The sequence below is a fragment of the Mercenaria mercenaria genome, chromosome 18 (assembly GCF_021730395.1).
Source record: "Mercenaria mercenaria strain notata chromosome 18, MADL_Memer_1, whole genome shotgun sequence".
Lineage (NCBI taxonomy): Eukaryota > Metazoa > Mollusca > Bivalvia > Venerida > Veneridae > Mercenaria > Mercenaria mercenaria.
In genome coordinates, this window is record NC_069378.1 from 58388010 (window position 1) to 58410201 (window position 22192).

Sequence of the window (22192 nt, forward strand, 5' to 3'; positions counted from 1 at the left end):
AAAGTCCCATAACTCTGACATGTATTTTGGGCAAATTATGACCCCTTTTGGACTTAGAAAATTCTGGTTAAAGTTTTATGTGCAAGTTACTATCTGCAGAAAAATGCAGATGTTAAATTGAATCTTCATATGTGCCTTAAGGGTTATAAAACTAGTTGATTGCATCAGGTCCCATATCTCTGACTTACAAAGGCATACCCATCAATTGTACTTGAATTACAAATTTGGAGAACTTTTGGTTGAAATTAATTCATGTTACAGCCTTTATTTGACCCTTGAATTTTTTTTGAAGTTCTGCACGTCAGTTGTTATCATTGCCATGCAATTTTTATTCTTGATAAAATAACTTACGTTAGTCCTGCTTGACTATAATAAAAGTTACCAACCTTGTACAATAGTCGAGCACGCTGTGTTACGGACAAGGCTTATTTAATCAATTTCTCTGCTTCTTTGCATGACATTGTCTCTTGACTGGATGGCGACAATATTCACATATTTTTGGTATGCAGCTGAGCTTCATTTCTTGCAACAACCTTTTAAGGTTTACTGGTAGCGCTTTGTCTCATAGTGAGGAGACAATTTGAGTGATTTTCATCGAACTGTGTCTACATAGACCAGTGGTCTTTCATGGACCATCATCTACTTTTGAGTTGGAAGAAGAAAATATTATTATTACTTTATTTTATGATCCGCTCAATCGATCATCGTCATTGTTTTCATCAGTGTTTCCATATTTCCCGATATTTTAATGATAAAATTTGTTAATTCAATATTGATATCAGACATCTATGTTTTTTAGTTAAAATTATTGTCAATTAACAAGCTCCGTCCTTAATATTTATTACATTAGTTTTAATACCATCAGAGTATGAATGTAAGAAGAATTTAGCAATTTTTAAAACATGGAATGATTTATTTTGATTTAATATATCATTTGAAAATAATTGAAAAGAAGCTGTATGATCTCTTGTTATATCGTGAACGGGTCTTAAAAATATTAACCATGTTCCCACAATAGCATGTTCATTATATGATGGAACTCCTCTCCTTAAAACCGTACTTATATCTAGATTAATGCCGAGATAATAAACGTTCTTGAGTGGAATTATTTCGTATAGTGAACCTGGGTTCACCACAGTCAAACCTACAGTTTTAAATATTTAAAAATGACACTTGTAAATATCCTCAGCTTTGTATCACGTTGCAATTGTACCAGGTTCAATTTAAGATATCTATCTATGATTATTTCTGTATGCATAAATTGTGAATTCAGGGAATATTAACCTACCAGTATGTCTCACTTTGTAGGTTGTTGCGTCTGCTTGAGTCGCCTGGTTCTGACGAAGAAAGCTCATCTGTTATAGAAGATTTCAGACGCATGGGCTCTCCAATAGACCCGCTCATGCATAGAAATAGTTCAGCAGATATGTGTAACAATAAGGGTAGCAAAACGGATCTATCAAAAAATAGTTCTCCAGACCTGTCAGACGGGAAGAAGAACGCAGTGTATAAATCAGAAAGTCACAGTTCTTCATCTTCACTGAGACTTGATTCCCCATCGTCAAAAGATGTCACATTTTCTCTGGATGCCTCCCCAACCACCAATGGAGACTGTATGAAAACTTCATATGAGATTGCAACAGACAACAATGACATTTCAAGGTACCAGTTTTCTGAAGGCACACTTAGACTGATTGAGCATACTTTTGGAAGAAAACGCCATGAGTCAAAAGATACAAAAGATGAACGGCTTGGATTTATATCGATGTGGGATTTCGCCGGACAATACATCTTTTATGCCACGCATCAGGTGTTTCTTAGTCCAAGAGCAGTGTACATTCTCGTTCTTGACTTGTCAAAAGGTCTGGATCACTTTGTTCAGGACGAAGAATTTCCAATAGAATGTAATGACCTGCAAGGCCAGCTGGTGAAGGATTATGGAGACTTCTGGTTGAGATCAATTCACACCTTTTGTGGTGATGTCCCAGGACAGCCTCCTATAATTCTTGTTGGTACTCACAGAAGCGAACTCGACTGTGCACCCTACGAACAAGAAGAATGTGCGGAAAGGTACTTTGAGGAATTCCGTAAACTGGTAGAAAATTCACCAGTCTCAAATCATATTCAGCCAGAGCAGTTTGCAATAGATAATACTTTATCCGATGAAGAGTTTGACAAACTGAAGAAGGCCATAGTTGATGTTGCTAAGCGACAGAGACACTGGAATCAAGAAATACCTGCAAGATGGATACCGTTAGAAAGGTCTTTTACTTATTTCATACTTAATTTTTTGCTTCCATATTTAGTGTTATATATATATTTATATTCCTACATTACTTGGAACTTGAATGGCTTTTCAGGCTAGGAATACGCATTTTGTGCAAAGATAGATTAATATATATTTGAAGTTCTTGACATTTCAAGTGGTGAGTAGTTTTATTTACGAACATCTCAAACATCTAAACAAAACAGTTTAATATGTATTATTCTATGTTTAGATTTTTTCTGGAAGAAGCCTTCTTTATGGCAATAGTTAATTACATTTATGTCAACAGAAACATACTAAGACACTGATATTATAACTAAACAACTTGAAATCCAAGTGACTATTCCATGCGGATATTTTTTTTCAGGTCATTGAGCAAGATGCGGGCCAGTACAAAGATAATCTCAATTGATGATGTTCTAGAATGCAATAGTCAAAACGAGGTCAAGATTACTGATACTGAAGAGATTCTTCTGTTTCTCAGGTACTGTTTATGATTTATTGAATAGACAAACCCCATATCCAGAGGTACCACTTAAGAAAAAAATTTAATAATGCTTTAAATTTTATAAAATTTTGTTCATACACTACGTCTAAATTGTTAATAAGACAGTGTAGATAAATTCTGAAGCACTTTAAGTTCTAGTTGTCACATTTATATATGTAAAATATGAGTAAATGACAATTGTGCACGGAGGGGCACCTGGGGTCTTCCTCCACCATTAAAGCTGGAAAGTCGCCATATGACCTAAAATTGTGTCGGTGCGACGCTAAACCCAACAAAATAATAAATAAATAGATACAATATTTTGTCATTCTGCTCTATAGGTACCAACATGCTGTGGGACATCTGATCTACTCCGAGGACGATGAACTGTCTGGCAGCATCGTCCTTGACCCTCAATGGATCATTGATGCTTTCAAGTCCCTCATCACAGCAAAAAAGTTCGTCAAACTTCACTCTCCCCTCCGCCCTTTATGGACTGAAATGCAGGAAAAAGCAATGTTAAAAGATGAACTCATTGACGGTATATGGAAAGTTGTGAATGATGGCGCCTTTATGAAGGACCGAGAGATCTTGCTGACCTACATGGAAAAGTTGGATATTATTGCAAGGCCAAAAATTGTTCCTGAAGATGGTAGTGTTGTGAATGTTGATTTCTATTTTGTGCCAAGTCTTCTCAAACAAAAGGGGAACAAAAAGATAGTGTTACAAATGCAGAGTTCAAATACATCTACGCCAAACTTATGTTTTGTATTTGACGAGGGCTTCCTGCCACCGTTTGTTTTCCAAAGAATGCTGGGAGCATGTTTGTCCAGGTATGCTTTGTTTAGCCTTGGCAAAGAGACACATTTATACTGTGATCTTGGAATTTTTAAGCTTGACTCGTGTCACTGCTTTCTATTTAGACTTGAAGACAATGTCATGAAACTGCAGGTAATCAACATGGTGAATGAAAAAGTCAAACCAGCATTGTGTGACAAACTGCGACGATTTGTAACTTTACAGCTTGAGATGGAACTTTGCAGGTATCAACAAAATACGCCTTTCTCAGTTTGTATTGAATGTGAAGAGCCGGAGAGGACAACAAATGAATTGATCGACTGTAAAGAGCTGTTAAAACAGGAGAAAATGCCATGTTATGCGCACTCAAGGTCACATGTTATATCTGCAGATGTAATTCTTCAAACCTGGTATCCAGATTATGTTGACTTGCCACAGGGGCAAGTTACCCAACACAGCTGGATAGATTCTCTACCAGTGGTCATAAGAAAAAGAGAAGTCACTGCAAAAGACTTGAGCAGGATATCACAATGCGTTGGATTCAACTGGGAGTTTATAGCCATAGAACTAGGATTAGCACAGGCTGACATAGACCAAAGTAAGATGGATTACAAAGATAGGACAGCAATGCAGATTTATCAAACGCTTCTGAAATGGAAAACTGGTGAGGGATCAAGAGCAAATATAGAAACACTCGTGAAAGCCATTCAGGCCAATACCACAGTTGAAGCGAACTGGGAAGTCATTAAGAATGTAGTGGATAAGATTTATGGTTAGAATGCACAGTTACATTTCCTGTAACTGTTTAATTTGCAAACAGGTGACCAATCCTGTGATATTTTCAAGTTCAAAAGTTAAGGTTTTAACGCTTTCTCTTATAAGCTAATGTTGTGACTGTCTCTATATAAAAACATAAACATTTTGGTTCAGTATGTCGTGAAATATACACTTCATTGATGAACTGATTGATTATTCAAGCATTCATTAGAAAATAATGTACAGTACTTTTGAATGAAAGAAATATGATGGCCTCCTCTTGTTAAGGCTGCCTGGCAAATAAACTACACGCTATGCATTTCATTTTAATGTTGATACTGGTTAAAACTGACAAAATTTTTATGGTTCTGTTTTTGCAACTCCTACCTGCTAAAATGTTAGATGGTTGTTCAGGAAATGAAGTTATTTACGTGAACACGCTTAGTTAACTGCAGGGGTACAGTTATATCAGGGTATTGTATAGTGATACTAATTACTAAGTAACCATATATGTTCAAAGCAGCAATGTTTACACAACAAACATTTGACAATCGAGCTAACCTTAAAGACGCGCCACAGAATAACTGTATTCTTTTGTATATCTGTGATGGTAACTTTACATGCTTTACATAAAAAAAATGAGAAAAACAAGTATCTATTTACAAACTGATAGTGCTATATATAAGGCCAAGAAATGTGCTTTATGTCTTACCGGATGTTTTATGTTAAGTTTAGACCACACTTTGTTTCTACAGCATAAAACGGTTATTGATCTGTGTTTTTAAACTGAACTGAAAAGTGATTGACTGAACAAGAATGATTTTCATGAAGTTCATTTGGGACGAAAAATATAGGTCACTAGGTTGTGGTGGGTCTTTAACACAGAAACGTAACTCGGAGCATTTTCTTGACGCTGGAATTTTAACTCTGTTTCATATTAGTGATACCAGTAACAGATGTTGCATACAGAAGTTGTTTTTTCTCACAAATGTTTTCAGTATTTTCAGAACAGAGTATAAAATAACACTGCAGATATTATTATATATGTAACACATTTTTACCTGTGTTCTATTTCATGTAACTGGGGGCCTCCGTGGCTGAGTGGTTAAGGTCGATGACTTCAAATCACTTGCCCCTCATCGATGTGGGTTCGAGCCTCACTCGGGGCGTTGAATTCTTCATATGAGGAAGCCATCCAGCTGGCTTACGGAAGGTCGGTGGTTCTACCCAGGTGCCCGCTCGTGATGAAATAATGCACGGAGGGGCACCTGGGGTCTTCCTCCACTATTAAAGCTGGAAAGTCGCCATATGACCTATCATTTGTCGGTGTGACGTTAAATCCAAAAAAGTGTGAGAGTGTGATATCTATGTTTGTTGTGTTATAATATACAGTAGTCACACTAACACAGTTCATGTTCGTTTAAAATGGTGGGAAAAGAGCGAAGAAGCCCATCTAGTCATTATTCCGTGCATAATTTCGTGCACAGCTTGGTAACTTGGTATAACCACTTACCTTCTTAATGTCGTTTTCTCGAGTGATAGTTGTAGTACCAATGTATTTGAGCATAATTTTTATTTCACGTGACATGATGACATTGATAGTATTAAAGATTTTTTAGAATCCATATATGATGAGGACTTCCATACTTTGATTTGTTATGACAAAATGTGATAAACTACTACGTATTGTTTTGCATGTCTGTTGACATACCTATCACTGAATATTATATTACTGCTTGTTTTATTTTGACGAAATGGATTGACCATGGCATACTAAGAGTTAGATTGTTAATTTGTTATTAACAAATGAATGATGTTAAGAGTACATACCCACTTTTAATTGATTAAGTTTTGATTCTTTTGCTTATGATTGTATTAGTGACCCTTTGTTCAACGGTCGATGATATTGTCTTTGGGTTAAATACATTACCTGTGATTGTATGGTGGGCTTGTGGCTAGCTGTCGTTGATTGTATACCATTTGATTTTCGATCTCTCTTACTATGTGTTCCAGTACTGTTTGCCCCTCACACTCCAGATTTTATGTAGGGAAAGTGGGGCCTTTAGATTTACTCTTGTCCGTGCGTCTGTCCGTCAGGATTTGGTTCGGTCAGTCCGAATTCTTGTGTGCATATCTCTAAAAGTATTTGGCTTGAAGTCGTGAAACGTGAAAGAATTGTTATTCTTTTAAAAGTTGTGCACCCGGGATTTGGTTTGGAATTTCATTCAGAAAGATCAAAGTTATGGCCTTTGACGGTAAAAAATTGCATAAAGAACCGAAAAGTGTGTCTGACAAGTATTCAAAAAGTGAAAAAAAAGTAATAGTCATGAAACATCATAGGATTGTAATTCAGAATGTGAAGTTGTACACTGGTGTTTTGGTTAGGATTTTACTGGGCCGGTTCAGAATTATGACCCTTGACTTAGTCATGAATATGCATGAAAGGCTTAAAACTTTGTGTTGCATGTATCTCGAAAAGAATTTAAGCTAGAGTCATGAAACATGAAATAATAGTTAACCAGCATGTGACATTGCTCACCTGCTGATTTGTTTGGGATTACAGTATGTATTACCAGAGTTATGGCCATTTGCTTAGTAAAACCATGCATAAATACTTGTAAGTTTGTCTCAAATCTATCTAAAAATATTTGACCTAGTCCTGAAACCATATAGTGGGTTATTATTCAGTAGATAAAGCTGTGCAACTTTGGGATTTACCCCTGTTGATGGTTTGTGCGATTTGACATGATTAACGGGGTATCTGATGTTAAAGCGGGTAATTATTTCATTTACCAAGTGTGAAGCCGTGTATTGATATTACTTTTAAATTTAAAAATAAGATGACGGCTTGTGCGATTGTTTTTTCAAGACAAATTAAGAATACTCGGTTACAGAATACAGCAGCATACATGATGAGAACTGATTGATCAAAAGAAATATATCATTTCAAGTTGCGACAAATAGTTCTGTTATTTGATTTATCATTTTACGTTTTCTGTCAGTCGTATTTATTGTTCCTTTACAGTGTTACCATTTCACTTTTATATTTGGTATATTTCTTTCAAGCTATTTATTGCTAATTGGAGTATAAATTCATTAACGGGGTATCTGATGATAAAGCGGGTAATTATTTCATTTACTAAGTGTGAAGCCGTGTATTGATATTACTTTTAAATTTAAAAATAAGATGACGGCTTTGTGCGATTGTTTTTTCAAGACAAATTAAGAATACTCGGTTACAGAATACAGCAGCATACATGATGAGAACTGATTGATCAAAAGAAATATATCATTTCAAGTTGCGACAAATAGTTCTGTTATTTGATTTATCATTTTACGTTTTCTGTCAGTCGTATTTATTGTTTCTTTACAGTGTTACCATTTCACTTTTATATTTGGTATATTTCTTTCAAGCTATTTATTGCTAATTGGAGTATAAATTCATTTCTACTCAATGATTAAGGTCTAAAACTGTTTTCATAATAGCGATATCTATTTATCAAAATTATTGCCAACTTGTTTTAATGTATGTAAGTTTGTATTCCTGTTTGCGAAGAAAGAATGGAAGTAAAAAAGAATGACCCATTATATGTTATAACGTTTGCTGTGTAAACTCAACTTGGACCATTAATTTTGTAACACAGATAAGTTGTTGATCTCTTTTGTTAATGTTTTTTTTCATACATGTAGTAGCAGATATTTTATTAATGATAATGAAGTATTATAACGTGTCTTCAGAATTTATAGCATTAATGTAAGGTAATTTAGTTGTGATAAAAAGGCATGACACTGCTTCTTGGACTTCATAGTGTACTTCTGCTTTACATTATAACTGATAATTTTAAGGTATTTAAAATTGATTTAATAAATACAATGTATAGAATGTAATTATGTTACGATAAAAACTTAAATTTGGACTTGGTTTTTCGACAGGAAAATGTGTATATTTATTCTTGGACTGTTTTGTTATTTAGATATACTGAGATTAAATCTTTTAATCTGCGTTTCTTTTGTACAAGATCGTTGTTTGAAACCACTTTCTTACCATGCTGATTTATTGCTTTGAGGGATGAACGCGAAACTATTGTTACTGTAAATAAATAAAGAACAAGATGCAGTAGTTTCGCACTCATCCATCTTTTTGTCTTCCACACCATTCATGAATAGTGTTATTTTTCTAAAATTTGGACTGTTTTCTGGATTTATTAATTTGTGACTGGTGCATTAAAGTGCTATAAAATTGTTTTATATATAATATGAACTTGATAATTTTCAAGTTATGCAAAATAAGTAGGAAATTTAACCAAGATAATGACATACATAGTCTTTTTTGGTAAAAATGGTTCTCATTTTTAACTCGACTATTCAAAGAATAGGTAGAGCTATTGCACTGATCCATTCGTCGGTGCCTTCGTCCGCGTCTCGATGGTATGTATTTTGTATGTAAGTAACCACTTGTAGGAACCGATTGAAAATTTACGGTGATGGTCTGACTTTCATTGTAGAGGTTTCAGCTTTTAAAGTTATTTGGATTTTTAGCTCGACTATACGAAGTATAAGGAGAGCTATCCTACTCGACCCGGCGTCGGCGTCTTTCCGCGTCCCCACCTTGGTTAAAGTTTTTTTTTACACTTTCTCTTTTGTCAGCTTATCTCTGTAATTACTTGATGGATTTGATTCAAACTTGAAATACTTATTCCTCATCATCATCCACATCATCTGACTTAAGGGCTATAACTCTGGCACCAATATTTCATGAATTATCCCCCCTTTTCACTTAAGATTTTCAGGTTAAAGTTTTGATGCACTTTCACTCTATCTCTGTTATTACTGAATGGATTTGATTCAGACTTAAAATAATTGTTTAACATCATCACCCACATCATATGACACAAGGTGCATAACTCTGGCACCATTTTTTCATGAACTATTCCCCCTTTTTACTTAGAATTTCAGGTTAAAGTTTTGGTGCACTTTCACTCTACCTCTGTTATTACTGAATGGATTTGATTCAAGCTTAAAATATTTGTTCAGCATTATCACCCACATCATATGACACAAGATGCATAACTTTGGCACAATTTTTCATGAATAATTCCCCTTTTTACTTCGTATTTCAGGTTAAAGTTTTATGCACTTTCACTCTGTCTCGGTTATTACTGAATGGATCTGATTCAAACTTGTTCAACATCATTACCCTTATCATATTACACAAGGTGCATAACTCTGGGACCAATTTTTCATGAATTATTCCCCCTTTTTACTTAGAATTTCAGGTTAAAGTTTTGATGCACTTTCACTCTGTCTCTGTTATTACTGAATGGATTTGATTCAAACTTAAAATAGTTGTTCAACATCATCACCCACACCATATATCATATATGACACAAGGTGCATAACTCTGGCACCAATATTTAATGAATTATGCCCCTTTTTGCTTAGGATATACTTACATAGTGTTTTGATACATTTTATCTTTACCTCTCTTATTACTTTAAGTTGATATTTTTGACATAGACTCAGGCTGTTGTGCAATATCTTCATCCACAATTGGAGTCATTAAACACTCCAGTGACAGCTCTAGTTTCCTCAGATGTGCCCAGTTTCACTATCCAGCATCGAAATAGTCGAGTGCGCTGTCACCTGTGACAGCGGTTGTTTGTATGTAAGCTTGCATCTCGGTAGCTATTTTTCGGCGACGCCGTCTAAATTCGTTTTCGTTACCTATGCCACGTGACTTCAGTTAGCAAATCAAACTACTTGATAACGCATTATAGATAATTTATCAAAATGGAAGATTTATGCAACACTCTGCCTGATTGGACGAGAGTGTCAATTTCTTTCACTCTGTTGATTGTGCTACGCTGAGTGATATGTAGACAAAGCGTTTACCCTAAACGACGCTGTTCACAGTTTTAAAGCTAACTTTGGCTCAGTATATTTAGCAAGAATATTGATATGATAAGTAAGTTTAATAAATATGATAAAAACCTGTTCAAATACCAACATATATCAAATTAAAGAAAGAGTTGAATACGGTCTGCATATCACATGGATAAGGGTGTGATAAGAGTCTTTTATGTAGAGAAGTGCTTTTTAAAAGATTTTCCTTGTTACAATTATCGTCTATATATGAAAAAGTATCTTGCTTTTGTGACTTATTCAGATTGCATATTAAAATGAGTACTTGTTTGCTTTGATATATATGTTATAAATTATTTAACTGATTTATTATATATGAATATCTTTCTTTAGTATGGTATGCAAATATTGAACTCATTTGAAACTGTTTTTATTATATATATGCTATATAATGACTGAATCTCATTACACTGAAATGAAGGTACGCTGCATACAGTTTATCTATGTGATATGACTACGGTCAAACTTTGCTTATGAAACAGAAGCATTGAAATAATTACAATTGTATGTTTTGCTTGACCTTCACTTTTTTATAGGTGTGACGTCATTGTCCAAAGATTCTTGAATAGCGAATATGCATTCTTTAAAGCGGCATCAGTTTGCATATTTTAGAAATAAATTAAAATAATAAATAAAAAAATCCTTTAATTGATTTTTTCTCATGTATTCTAATCAAACTTGATTTGTAGCATCTTTATTAGGCCCACAGCCAACTTTGTTCAGCTGGGACATTTAACCCCTTTTAGGGGCTGCTAGAGCTAAAACTAGAAATGCCTTTATACAGCGTCTCTTGAACAGCTTGGTGGATCTTTGTCATACCTGATCTGGAGCATCATTATAAGGTCCTCTTCCAAATTTATTTATATAGGAACTTGGGCCCTATTAGGGACCACTACAGCTAAAAGTAGATATGCCTTTCTTCGCATTAACCACTAAAATGTAATGGATTTTTATCAAACTCGATGTGTAACAATATCGTAAAGTCTCTTGCTATTTTGTTACAAATGGGGATAGGGACCAGTTTAGCTTAAAATATAAACACGTTTAATGACCTATTCTCATGAACCGCTTCATGAATCTTCATCAAACTAGTGCTGTAATTATTCGTCTAAGGATAAACGAAACAAAATTGCAACCCTACGAAACCTTTGCGAAAAATTAAAAGAGAACCATTTAAATTGTTATAGTGCGGTGTTTATTTTTGCAAAATGTTAGATGAAAGATGAATGTTAGATGAAAAATTCATAAACTTCTTCCCTTATTACAATTCGCCGACAATCATTTTTAAAGATATTTCTTGTTTGGGATGGATTTGAACTTCACATACTTGTTCATTGTGATGATTTGTCTAGCATTGTTTAGGTTCAATACTTTTGACGAGCCCGCTTGTGGTGAGCTCGTCTTAGTCGTCACTTTTGGCTGGTCGGTGTATGTGCGTGCGTCCGTGCGTGCGTCCTTCCGATTTTAGTCCGGACCATAACTTTGACAAGCATGGACCAATCTTGTTTATACTTGGGATGAATGTTTACCTCAATGAGAAGGAGTGCCATGCACAAACCCCATATTCCTATCTCAAAGTTCAAGGTCACGGTTGGAGGTCAAAGGTCAAATTGAAGTTTGTCCGGAGCATTTCTTCTTCGTGCATGGTGGGATGTTGATGTACCATGGCATGGATGTTCACCATTATGAGGCGGAGTGTCATGCGCAAGAACTAGGTCCCTAAGTCTAAGGTTAAGGTCACACTTAGACAGCTGGCAGGCTCGACATTCTGCCCGTGGCCAAACTTGTTTTTAACCAAGTTATACCCAGTTTGGACATAGCAATTTTTGGTTGTAAGCTGGTATTTCTTTAACCATTTGTGGAAATGGATTGAAACTGAACACCTTGTTCACTGTGATGATCTGGCAGATATTGCACTTGTTATATAATAAATTTTTTTTTAATATTCCACAAGGTTATGCCCATTTTTCAGCTTTTGGTATTTATTAACTTAACTTCTAATGACAAGGCTATTGAATAGTGGAGCGTTGCAGTTCTACGGGAGCTCTCGTTTATTGTTGTAAGATAGAGACAAATTTAAATGTCTCAAGCGAAAGAAAGGCCTATATTCAATCTAGTCTTTATGTTATTCACATGGATTTACTTTAAGTCATCATCCCTTTCGCCCAGGGTCATTAAAGTGGGTCCAGATTTTATCTGATACGGGATCGTTTATAGTTATCAGTGTTGGATCTTGAATCAGTGTTATACAAGTAATCATAATTTTCATTTTTGAAATTATTAAATCAGCAAGGCTGGTATGCCAAAATCGTGATGTAAATAATATATGGAGAAATAATTATCAATTATACTTGTGATGCAATTTTTTTTCCAGATTTATTTTTTGTATAGATAATTTTGTTTAGAAGTAGAAAACTGTATAACGCTTCCTATTTTACAATGTATAGTGCTCAAATATATACAGTCATTTTCTGTCGATCTGCTGGAATTTTTAGTTGATGAAATAAATGTATTGAATGCAAACTTCTGTCCACGTTGTTGTTTTACCCATTTATCCGCCAACAGTACAAATACAAGACGATCTGACTGGTGGAATTATGGCCATTTTTAGTCCCCTACCAGTGGAACACCGGAAAGAACCGTCCGTCTGTCCGTCCGCAAATCTGGATCTTGCAATTACTCAAAACGTATTCAAGCTAGGTTTAAAAAACTTAATTTGTGAATAGTGACAATATGTAGATTATGCACTTACATTACTTATGCTTGAAGGTCATAGGTCAAGGTCACTGTTGAAGGTCAAGTAAAATTTGTTTCCGCTCCATAACTTTTATGCATTGATGGGATTATCTTCGTGCTACACCCAAACGTTGCCCGCGATGAGAAAATGAGTCAACACATGATTTATGCTTGTTGGTTAAAGGTCAAGGTCACTATTGAAATTAAAGTAAAATTAGTATTTGTTCCTTAGCTTCTAAATGCTTTGAACCATTTTTAGCTCACCTGTCACAAAGTGACAAGGTGAGCTTTTGTGATCGCGCAGCGTCCGTCGTCTGTGCGTGCGTGCGTAAACTTTCGCTTGTGACCACTCTAGAGGTCATATTTTTGATGGAATCTTTATGAAAGTTGGTCATAATGTTCATCTTGATGATATCTAGGTCAAGTTCGAAACTGGGTCACGTGTGGTTCAAAACCAGGTCAGTAGGTCTAAAAATAGAAAATCCTTGTGACCTCCCTAGGGGCCATATGTTTCAACGGATCTTCATGAAAATTGGTCAGAATGTTCACCTTGATGATATCTAAGTCAAGTTCGAAACTGGGTCATATGCCGTCAAAAACTAGGTCATTACATCAAATAATAGAAAAACCTTGTGACCTCTCTGGAGGCGATATTTTTCATGGGATCTGTATGAAAGTTGGTCTGAGTATTCATCTTGATGATATCTAGGTCAAGTTTGAAACTGGGTCAACTGCGGTCAAAAACTAGGTCAGTAGGTCTAAAAATACAAAAACCTTGTGACCTCACTAGAGGCCATATTTTTCAATGGATCTTTATGAAAATTTGTCAGAATGTTCACCTTGATGATATCTAGGTCAAGATCGAAACTGGGTCAACTGTAGTCAAAAACTAGGTCAGTAGGTCTAAAAATAGAAAAACTTGTGACGTCCCTAGAGGCCATATTTTCAATGGATCTTCATGAAAATTGGTCAGAATGTTTACCTTGATGATATCTAAGTAAAGTTTGAAACTGGGTCATGTGCGGTCAAAAACTAGGTCAGGAGGTCTAAAAATAGAAAAACCTTGTGACCTCTCTAGAGGCCATACTTTTCGATGGATCTTCATAAAAATTAGTCAGAATGTTCACTTTGATTATATCTAGTTCAGGTTCGAAACTGGGTCACATAACATCAAAACTAGGTCAGTAGGTCAACTAATAGAAAAACCTTGTGACCTCTCTAGAGGCGATATTTTTCTTGGGGTCTGTATGAAAGTTGGTCTGAATATTCATCTTGATGATATCTAGGTCAAGTTTGAAACTGGGTCAACTGCGGTCAAAAACTAGGTCAGTAGGTCTACGTTGTCCGTGTGTCCATGCGTAAACGTTTGCTTTTGGCCACTCTAGTTTAAGATCCAGCCTTGAAATTTGGATGTCATGTGCAGTTTTGCACACCAATCTTTTTAACTGTCTTTCAGTGACCATAAATTGGCCTACTGATCTACTTTCTAATATTTTAGCATCACTTTGCCATTTGAAACATGTGGTTCAATATACTCAGGTGAGTGATTCAGGGTCATCATGACCCTCTTGTTATATAATGTCACGCGCATGGTCCCCATAACCAGATGATGTGTTGTTTGTGTTACTTGCATGACCAATGCCTATCAATCAGAGGTCAAGGAAACCATTGAAGTTACGTATAAAGCTTTCTGCTAACTTTTAATTACATTGTAGGATTCTTTATTACTACACAGAAATATTCCTGTGGCCATCCTTTAGCCAGTTGTGGACTTTTAAAGCCGTACAATTTAGTGCAGATCTGGTAGGTCCGTCCACATATGCTCTAGTTTCCCAGGACTTACTCTTGCCAACAACCACAAGGGACGAAAAATAACAAATAAAATCTGAAAAGTAGATCCCTCGGAAGCACCGAGAACAAGGCAAACAGTGAAAATTGCAGACTCGGTTTGATTGAGTCTGTTCATGAGCAGTAATGGAAAATGCAACACTGCACACGCCCCCTAGCACCGGCTTAAGCAGTATTCAATCTTCAAATCTAAATGAGTTGAAATCAATGATCCCGAAGGACCAGAAAGTTTTCCACTGGTAGCGGACTTCTGTATTGCCACTGCAATACTCGGCCACTTGTTAACTAATAGAATTGCTTTTGGGAGTTATGTTTTAGCTTGACTATACGAATTGTGGAGAGCTGTCCTCGGCGTCCTTCCGCGCCCGCCCCATTGGTTTGTTTCGATGCACTTTTTCTTAATCCTGTAATTAATTGATGGATTTGTCTAAAACTTAAAATAATTACTCCTCATCATCACCCACATCAGATGATACAAAGTCCATTACTCTGGCACCAATTTTTCTGGGGCTGTGTTTTTGTTGCTCTGTGCTTCCGAAAGATCTACCCTTACCTATTATCTTTTTCATGAATTGTTCTCCTTTTTACTTAGAATTTTCAGGTTAAAGTCTTTGGTGTACTTTCACTCTATCTCAGTTATAACGAAATTGATTTAACTCGAACTTAAAAATAATTGTTGCTCATCATCACCAACATCATTTGACACAAAGATCCTAATTGGCACCAATATTTTATGAATTGTGTCCCTTTTTACTAAAACTTCGGGTTAAATTTTAATGCATTTACCATAATGCTGGCACAAATATGCTATGAGTTATGCCCTCTTTTTACTTAGAATTTTAGGTTCAAGTTTTGATGCACTTTTGCTCTATCTCAGTTACTACCAAACAGATTTAATTCAAACTTAGAATAGTTAGTCCACATTATTAGTCACATGTTATGACACATGGTGCATTACTCTCGCAGAATTTTTCTGTAACTTATTCCCTTTAATACTTACTTTATGTTTGAAAAACTGTATCTCTGTCTCTATTATCTCTTTATACTTTTGACAATGACTTAAACAGTTGTTCAATATCTTCATCCACATTGGAGTCACTAAACACTCCAGTGAGGTCCAGCTTCCTCAGATATGCCCTATGTCACTTTCCAGCATCGATATAGTCGAGCGCGTTGTCTCCTGTGACATCGCGTCTTGTTGAGGTTCTCTTTACTTGTATACTATAACTTTGGAACTTTATATTTTTGTCATTATTAGATGAGTTAAAAAGGCTAAGTGCCATAGCTGTTTTCTTGCATATGGCCTTGTATAAAAAAACTGGCAGACTAGACTAGAGTTGACACCCGCAGGCGAGGCTCTTGTAGGCGCGTTTGCAGAAACAACTGATTTATATAAATGAGCCGTGCCATGAGAAAACCAACATAGTGGGTATGCGACCAGCATGGATCCAGACCAGCCTGCGCATCCGCGCAGTCTGGTCAGGCTCCATGCTGTTCACTTTTAAAGGTCCATTACTAAGGGAAAGTGAGTTGGCAATTTTTTTCATAGCCAGTGCATAGACTTCTGCAAGACACTAAATAATGAAGATTGGCAGGTCAAAATTTACAGAAAGTCTTTGGAACTCAAAGAAATGTATGTGTATTATATTGAAATTTCAATAAATCGACAGAATGACCCCCAGGTCTTTTTAACTTTCTTCATACTTCATAGAAAAATAATTGTACATATACTGCGATTTATTTCGAATTTCTACATACCAACTTTCATTTTCCAATAAAATGAAATAGTTTCTGTGCTTTTTAAAATAAATTAAAATGTTCACTTTCCTTAGTATTGGACCTTTAAAGCCTATTGGAATTGGAGAAACTATTAGCGAACAGCATGGATCCTGATGCGCAGGCTGGTCTGGATCCATGCTGGTCGCATACACACTATGTTGGTTTTCTCATGGCACGGCTCAAATGGACACTGCCTCGAATGCATGAAACGCTTCATGTTTTCAGGTAAAACTAGGATGTAAACAAATTGAAATATCAAATTTCAACTTGGTTCATTTGAGTATTAAACATATTTACTTTCACAGCACATTACAGTGTATTACAAAAATGTGCTAAAATAACTCATTCATAACGTTTACAATTTCTCGTTGAGAAATTAACAACGTTGGAAAATTCCAGTGATTTGAAATTTATACACTATGAATTGGTAGTTACAGGGACTGGGTATCAAAGGTAGTAGGAAATAAGGATATTAACTTCGCAATGTTATTATAAATATTTAAAACAGAGTTGTCGTTCTTTGGTTACTGTCTAAGAAAGAAGAATACACTGTTTTTCGTCTGTCTACTTATCACGTTGCTCGTTTTCGGAAAATTTTAACAGCTTTAAAGCAATTTTTGAGCATCCTTTGATTAATAAATTGTAAAAACGACAGTTTTTAACTGTCGTGTGGCGGCATGTACCTGAACTCAGTTGTTTTTCAGGGTCTTTGAGATCATAAGAGTTCATTCAATTGTTTATTTGACAGAGTGTGGCTTAAGCCAATGCTAGGCTAGAGGGCATGAGGGTGTTCCACATTTCATGAACAGACTCGATTAAATCTAGTTCGCTATTACTTTTATATATTCCATAAGGTCGTGCACAAACTTTAGTAGATATATCGTGTATAATTTTATTAGATATGCCAAAATCCCCACCTCTCATATAATTAAAATTGCTTGTTGATTGGAATTGAAGCAATTCGTCTTCTATATTCTTCCAATACAGTTTCTATTTGTGTTTGGCCTACATTAAAATGTGTGACTGGCTGTGTTTGGTGTTCTTGTTGTTTTCAGAGGGTGTACTTTTATTTTTTTTGCATTATTGTTGTGTTATGTTATGCACTCCCAAAATATTACAATAAAGCGTTTCTTTTAAAGAAACGTAGAACGCTATATGAAAGTTTATTTGCTAAAACGATCAAAGGTTCATTCTTTTTTATCATAATGGAAAGTATACACCTGTATAGTATCTAAAACGTCTTTTTAAACTTTGGAAAACATTATACTCTACCTTATGTATCTTTGTTGAGTGTATGAACAAAGTATATTATGCGTTTGGATACATCCACTATGGAATCAGTTCGGAAAGTAACTATGATCCACAGTTTGCCTCTCTATGCGTTACAAGATTTACTTTAAAATATACAAGTGTTTTGATTCTGTTCAACTCCCGTCCAGTTGTGCATTTCCAAGACAGCTCCCGTTCCTAGACCAGTTGCTGTTTGCAGTCCTTCACACTTTATGGTGACAAAAATATCTAATGTCCATTCTCCAAATATTTTCAATCCACAATCCCACAATGTACACCTTTTAGAGAAGAATGAGAAACTAACATGTATGTTTGTTTAAAGCAGCATGCCTCCAGATCTTTCGACAACAACAAAAAAATATTTTTTAGATATCTTGAAGTAAATGCTATATTTCTTAAAAAAGGCTTTAAAACTTAATACCTGACAAACTTTATGTTACGGAAACACATGAGAATTTGCTGTTTTTACTACTTTTTACGATGAAAATCGAAAAGCGTTTGTCACGCTTTTTCTCCAGGTAAACTGTCTCGATTATAAATACCTACATTTTGAAGTCATTATTCACTACATCAGCTATAGCGCTATTAGTTACGACGACGGGAAAATGTCTTTTTGCCGCGGCGGTCCGGGTACGATTCTCGACGCGGTCATCTTTTTTTCTTGATTTGGAATTTTTAAAATATTTTAGAAACAAAAATTCATATTCTAATGTTCATAATATGACCAAAACTTCAATTTGAAAGAAAGATTTTTTTAGCCAAATCTGGAGGCATGCTGCTTTAATATGGCCAAGTACAAACCTTACAAACAGCAAGCGCAATGATACAATAGGAGTAGCCACATTCCCAGACTACATCCTCCTAAAGCATGTCTCAACAGCAGCGTATGCATGTATGTCAACTAGAGAACAAGGAAAAGACAAACACATGAGGGAACACATAGGGAGACTGTCTTAGTACTTTTAGTGACAAAATATCACTGGGACATAATACCAATGGTGTCTGCCATGGACCGATTTAAGGTGTCGTCCCTTTTTTGTGACTTTTTGCTTTGTCTTACTTGTCAGTACGATTTAATTTGTCAATGTACTTATACGCCCGTTTTGAGAAAACGAGACATCTTTTGTGCGTCAACATTTTTCGTTTCCAGACTATTGACTCAGGCAGTATATTAGCTACAGCTTACACACTACACGCTGACTAAGCACTACGGAGGACTGTTCCTTCTGTTTTGGGGGTTAATAGGTCAAAGACCAAAGTCACAGGGATACCCTCCAATTTTTGTATCCAGTTCAGTTTTTAATATTTTTTTAATAGTATTCCTCTTCTATATTCCTCTCCCCTAACCCCCTCACACACCTTTATTGTCACATTTGGTTCAGCTGTTTGATATTGTTTCTCGATATCCCTTTTTAACATTCCTTAAACCTGTCCTCCCCACACAAATACCCCGCCGCTACTAATTGTTTATTTTTTACTTTAAGTTTAATTTCTTGTTTCTTAGTGCACCATTTCGCCTGAACCCCGCCGTTCCCACCCACTCACCCAACCCCCAGAAAGATATATATATAAAGAACAAAAGAAAACAACAACAACAACAAAAAACAAAAAAAGCAAAAGGGAAAGTAAAATTTTGTAATTATTGAAAACTCTTTTAATAAACGCCCGTTTACGGACCAGAAACGGGCGTGTTATGGCCCGTTAAGCGGGTACGTTTCTTTTTGTAATGTGCACATCAGTTAGGTCGCTGCGTTCATCGAACGTGGCTGTTCACAATATTTGTCTTTGATTATTAAAGGAAAAGCACTGTCTTAAATTGCTTTATTTTTGCACTAACTGTCGGCAGTTACAGCTTTTTAAACAGACGTCGGCGTATATTCACAGTTGAAAAAGTGAAACATTTTACTGAAACTTGACAAACTACTTTTGACGATTTTCACAAAATGTAGACTTAATTGCACCGGATGCAGAACTGACTATAGTTAAGGCATAAAAATAACATATTGAAATTTTATCTCATCACGTTTACTTGTCTGTAATATACATTTTTTTCGGTCAATTTCAGCGTGCTAAATATAGAATTACGAGAGACGAATTGCGCAAGTTACATAACAAGACCTCAATGACAACATAAACTAACTTGAGCCGTGTAATAAGCAATAAGTTTAATGTATTGAGACTGATTATGATACATCAAAGGGTACCGAATGATAGCCCGGTGTAATTTAAACCCATCTTACTAATCCAATGACCTTAGATGAATGAAATGAACAATTTGTTGCTTGTTTAGGATATCGTGAAGAACTCGATTAGGAGATAATTGATACCTGATTAATCATTGGCTTTTAACGCAGATCGGGTGCGGTGTGAGAAGGAGGCGCACCTTGTGCAACCTCTATTTTTAGACAATTACGACACTCTAATTACGTGGTTAAGTTACGAACAAACTATAAAGTTATTGTGTAGATTATATAAAGGAATTTGATTCAAAATCAGTTTGGCAGAAGGACATTTTCTGCAGCAGATAGCATGTACATGTTTGCTTTTTATGTGTATTAGCAAGGTCATATTTGACAAAGCCCAAATTAGTAGACAATAATTCATTATTTTCTTGTTAACCGTGTTATGAACTGCTTTAGTGCTCATCGCCACATATTAGGGCAAGACCAAGACGCATATTCATAAATTTAAAGACAGATGGGTTTAAAATGAAGTAGGGAAATTATAAGAACATTTAAACTTCTGATGTTAGAGCTTGCTTTTACTAAGATGAATATGTGCCTAGGGGTTTATGACTGACCTTATCATACACCAGACATCTGTTTTTTTATGCCCCTGGCATCTACTGATGCGGGAGGGATATAGTGATTGTCCTGTCCGTCCGTTTCGTTCGTTCGTCCGTCCGTCCGTACGAGGTTAACCAAATGTGACCGTTTCGTCTAGCATTAATACCCTTTACTAGAATGACTTGATACTAATGCAGATGTAACCTGTGACCATTCCTCATCTTCAGACATCACCTGACCTCAGTTTGACCTTGACCTTGACCTTATTTTGGACTTAGGTTGCTTTATATGGGCCATCTCTTGGTTAACCAAATGGGACCGTTTCGTCTAGCATCAATACCGCTTACAAGAATGAATTGATACTAATACAGATGTAACCTGTGACCATTCCTCATCTTCAAACATCACCTGACCTCAGTTTGACCTTGACCTCGTTTTGGACTTAGGTTGCTTTGTATCGACAAGGATGCCACCGGGGGCATCAAGCGTTTATTGAACGCAGCTCCTTGTTTCTTTAAATCTTTTATCAGGAGATACGGCATATAATCGGTTAAGTATCGACTTGAATTTATACACTATTGAAGAATTAATTTTGTCCATAATTTTGCACTTGGCATTTATTTTCACAACTTTTATGATTGAATATATGGAACTTAGTAACGCAATACATTATTTAGATTTGAAAAATATAAAACACGTTTGGAAATGTACTGAGAAGGTGGTTTGTTGTTTTTGTTTTCATTTTTTGTTGTTGTTGTTTATTTCTTCTGTTTTGTTTTTCACCCGGGTTTTCGTTTTTGTAACATAAGTTATATTGCCAGGAAATAAAGTAAAATAAAATAAAACTGTATAACTATCTAGTAATAAATATATGAAATCGGTGGGTCATGCCTTTTGCAGTGGTACTCTTCGTATTTCTTTTTTATTTGTTTATAATCCGTAGACGACCCCTCAAAGTAAAGTCAAAATACACCCCTGGAAGATTGCCTAAATCAGTTTCAAAAAGTTTACACCTTGATTAAACTTGAAAAATATTTTCTTTGATGTGTTTTTAACATATGACAAACGAACGTAAATCAAGACGGTAATTTGCTAATATTGTTTGAATTCGGTGCATAATATATGTCATGTTTTATCACTGGTCGCGTGATGAATTGTATATTTCTTAATTCCGTTATGGAACGTATTTTTGTTTCGAAGATTTACACTTATGATATAAATAGAAATAAATTATTGCAATAAAACGTAGAAAAAAACATTGAGAAAAAAGCGGTGGCACCATGTGGAAAATAGTGAATGAATAAATAAATTTCGCAAATGGTTAACGAAGAACCGGCTTGAGGCTGCTTTTGGAAAATTGAGTAAAAGGCAAACTAAGGTAGGTTTCTTTTCTTTTTTTCTTTTATTTTCTTTAAAGTTTGGTGCTTGCCCGATAATATCAATTTACTTACTGTTTAAATTGCCCAGCTCGTGTCAAGCTTCCTAAATATTATACATACTCTTTGATACAGCACATGATCCAAA

At 35.5% G+C, this 22192-nt stretch overlaps 2 protein-coding genes across 3 annotated transcripts in view; both read left to right on the top strand.

The window, feature by feature from the left end:
* Window positions 1-12756, top strand: part of LOC123537756 (uncharacterized) — a 32006-nt gene extending 19250 nt beyond the window's left edge. The window contains exons 7-9 of the mRNA XM_045321534.2: window positions 1309-2262; window positions 2634-2750; window positions 3095-12756. Coding sequence (XP_045177469.2) covers window positions 1309-2262; window positions 2634-2750; window positions 3095-4328 — 2305 coding nt within the window. The 3' untranslated portion in view covers window positions 4329-12756. The remainder of the gene's footprint in view (window positions 1-1308; window positions 2263-2633; window positions 2751-3094) is intronic.
* A 9107-nt stretch (window positions 12757-21863) lies between these two features.
* Window positions 21864-22192, top strand: part of LOC123537827 (protein Wnt-6-like) — a 61873-nt gene continuing 61544 nt past the window's right edge. Inside the window, exon 1 of one of the 2 annotated variants that reach the window (XM_053530254.1) lies at window positions 21864-22046. The gene's annotated coding sequence lies outside the window, so the exon portion shown is untranslated. The remainder of the gene's footprint in view (window positions 22047-22192) is intronic. The other variant, XM_045321671.2, reaches the window with a different exon arrangement.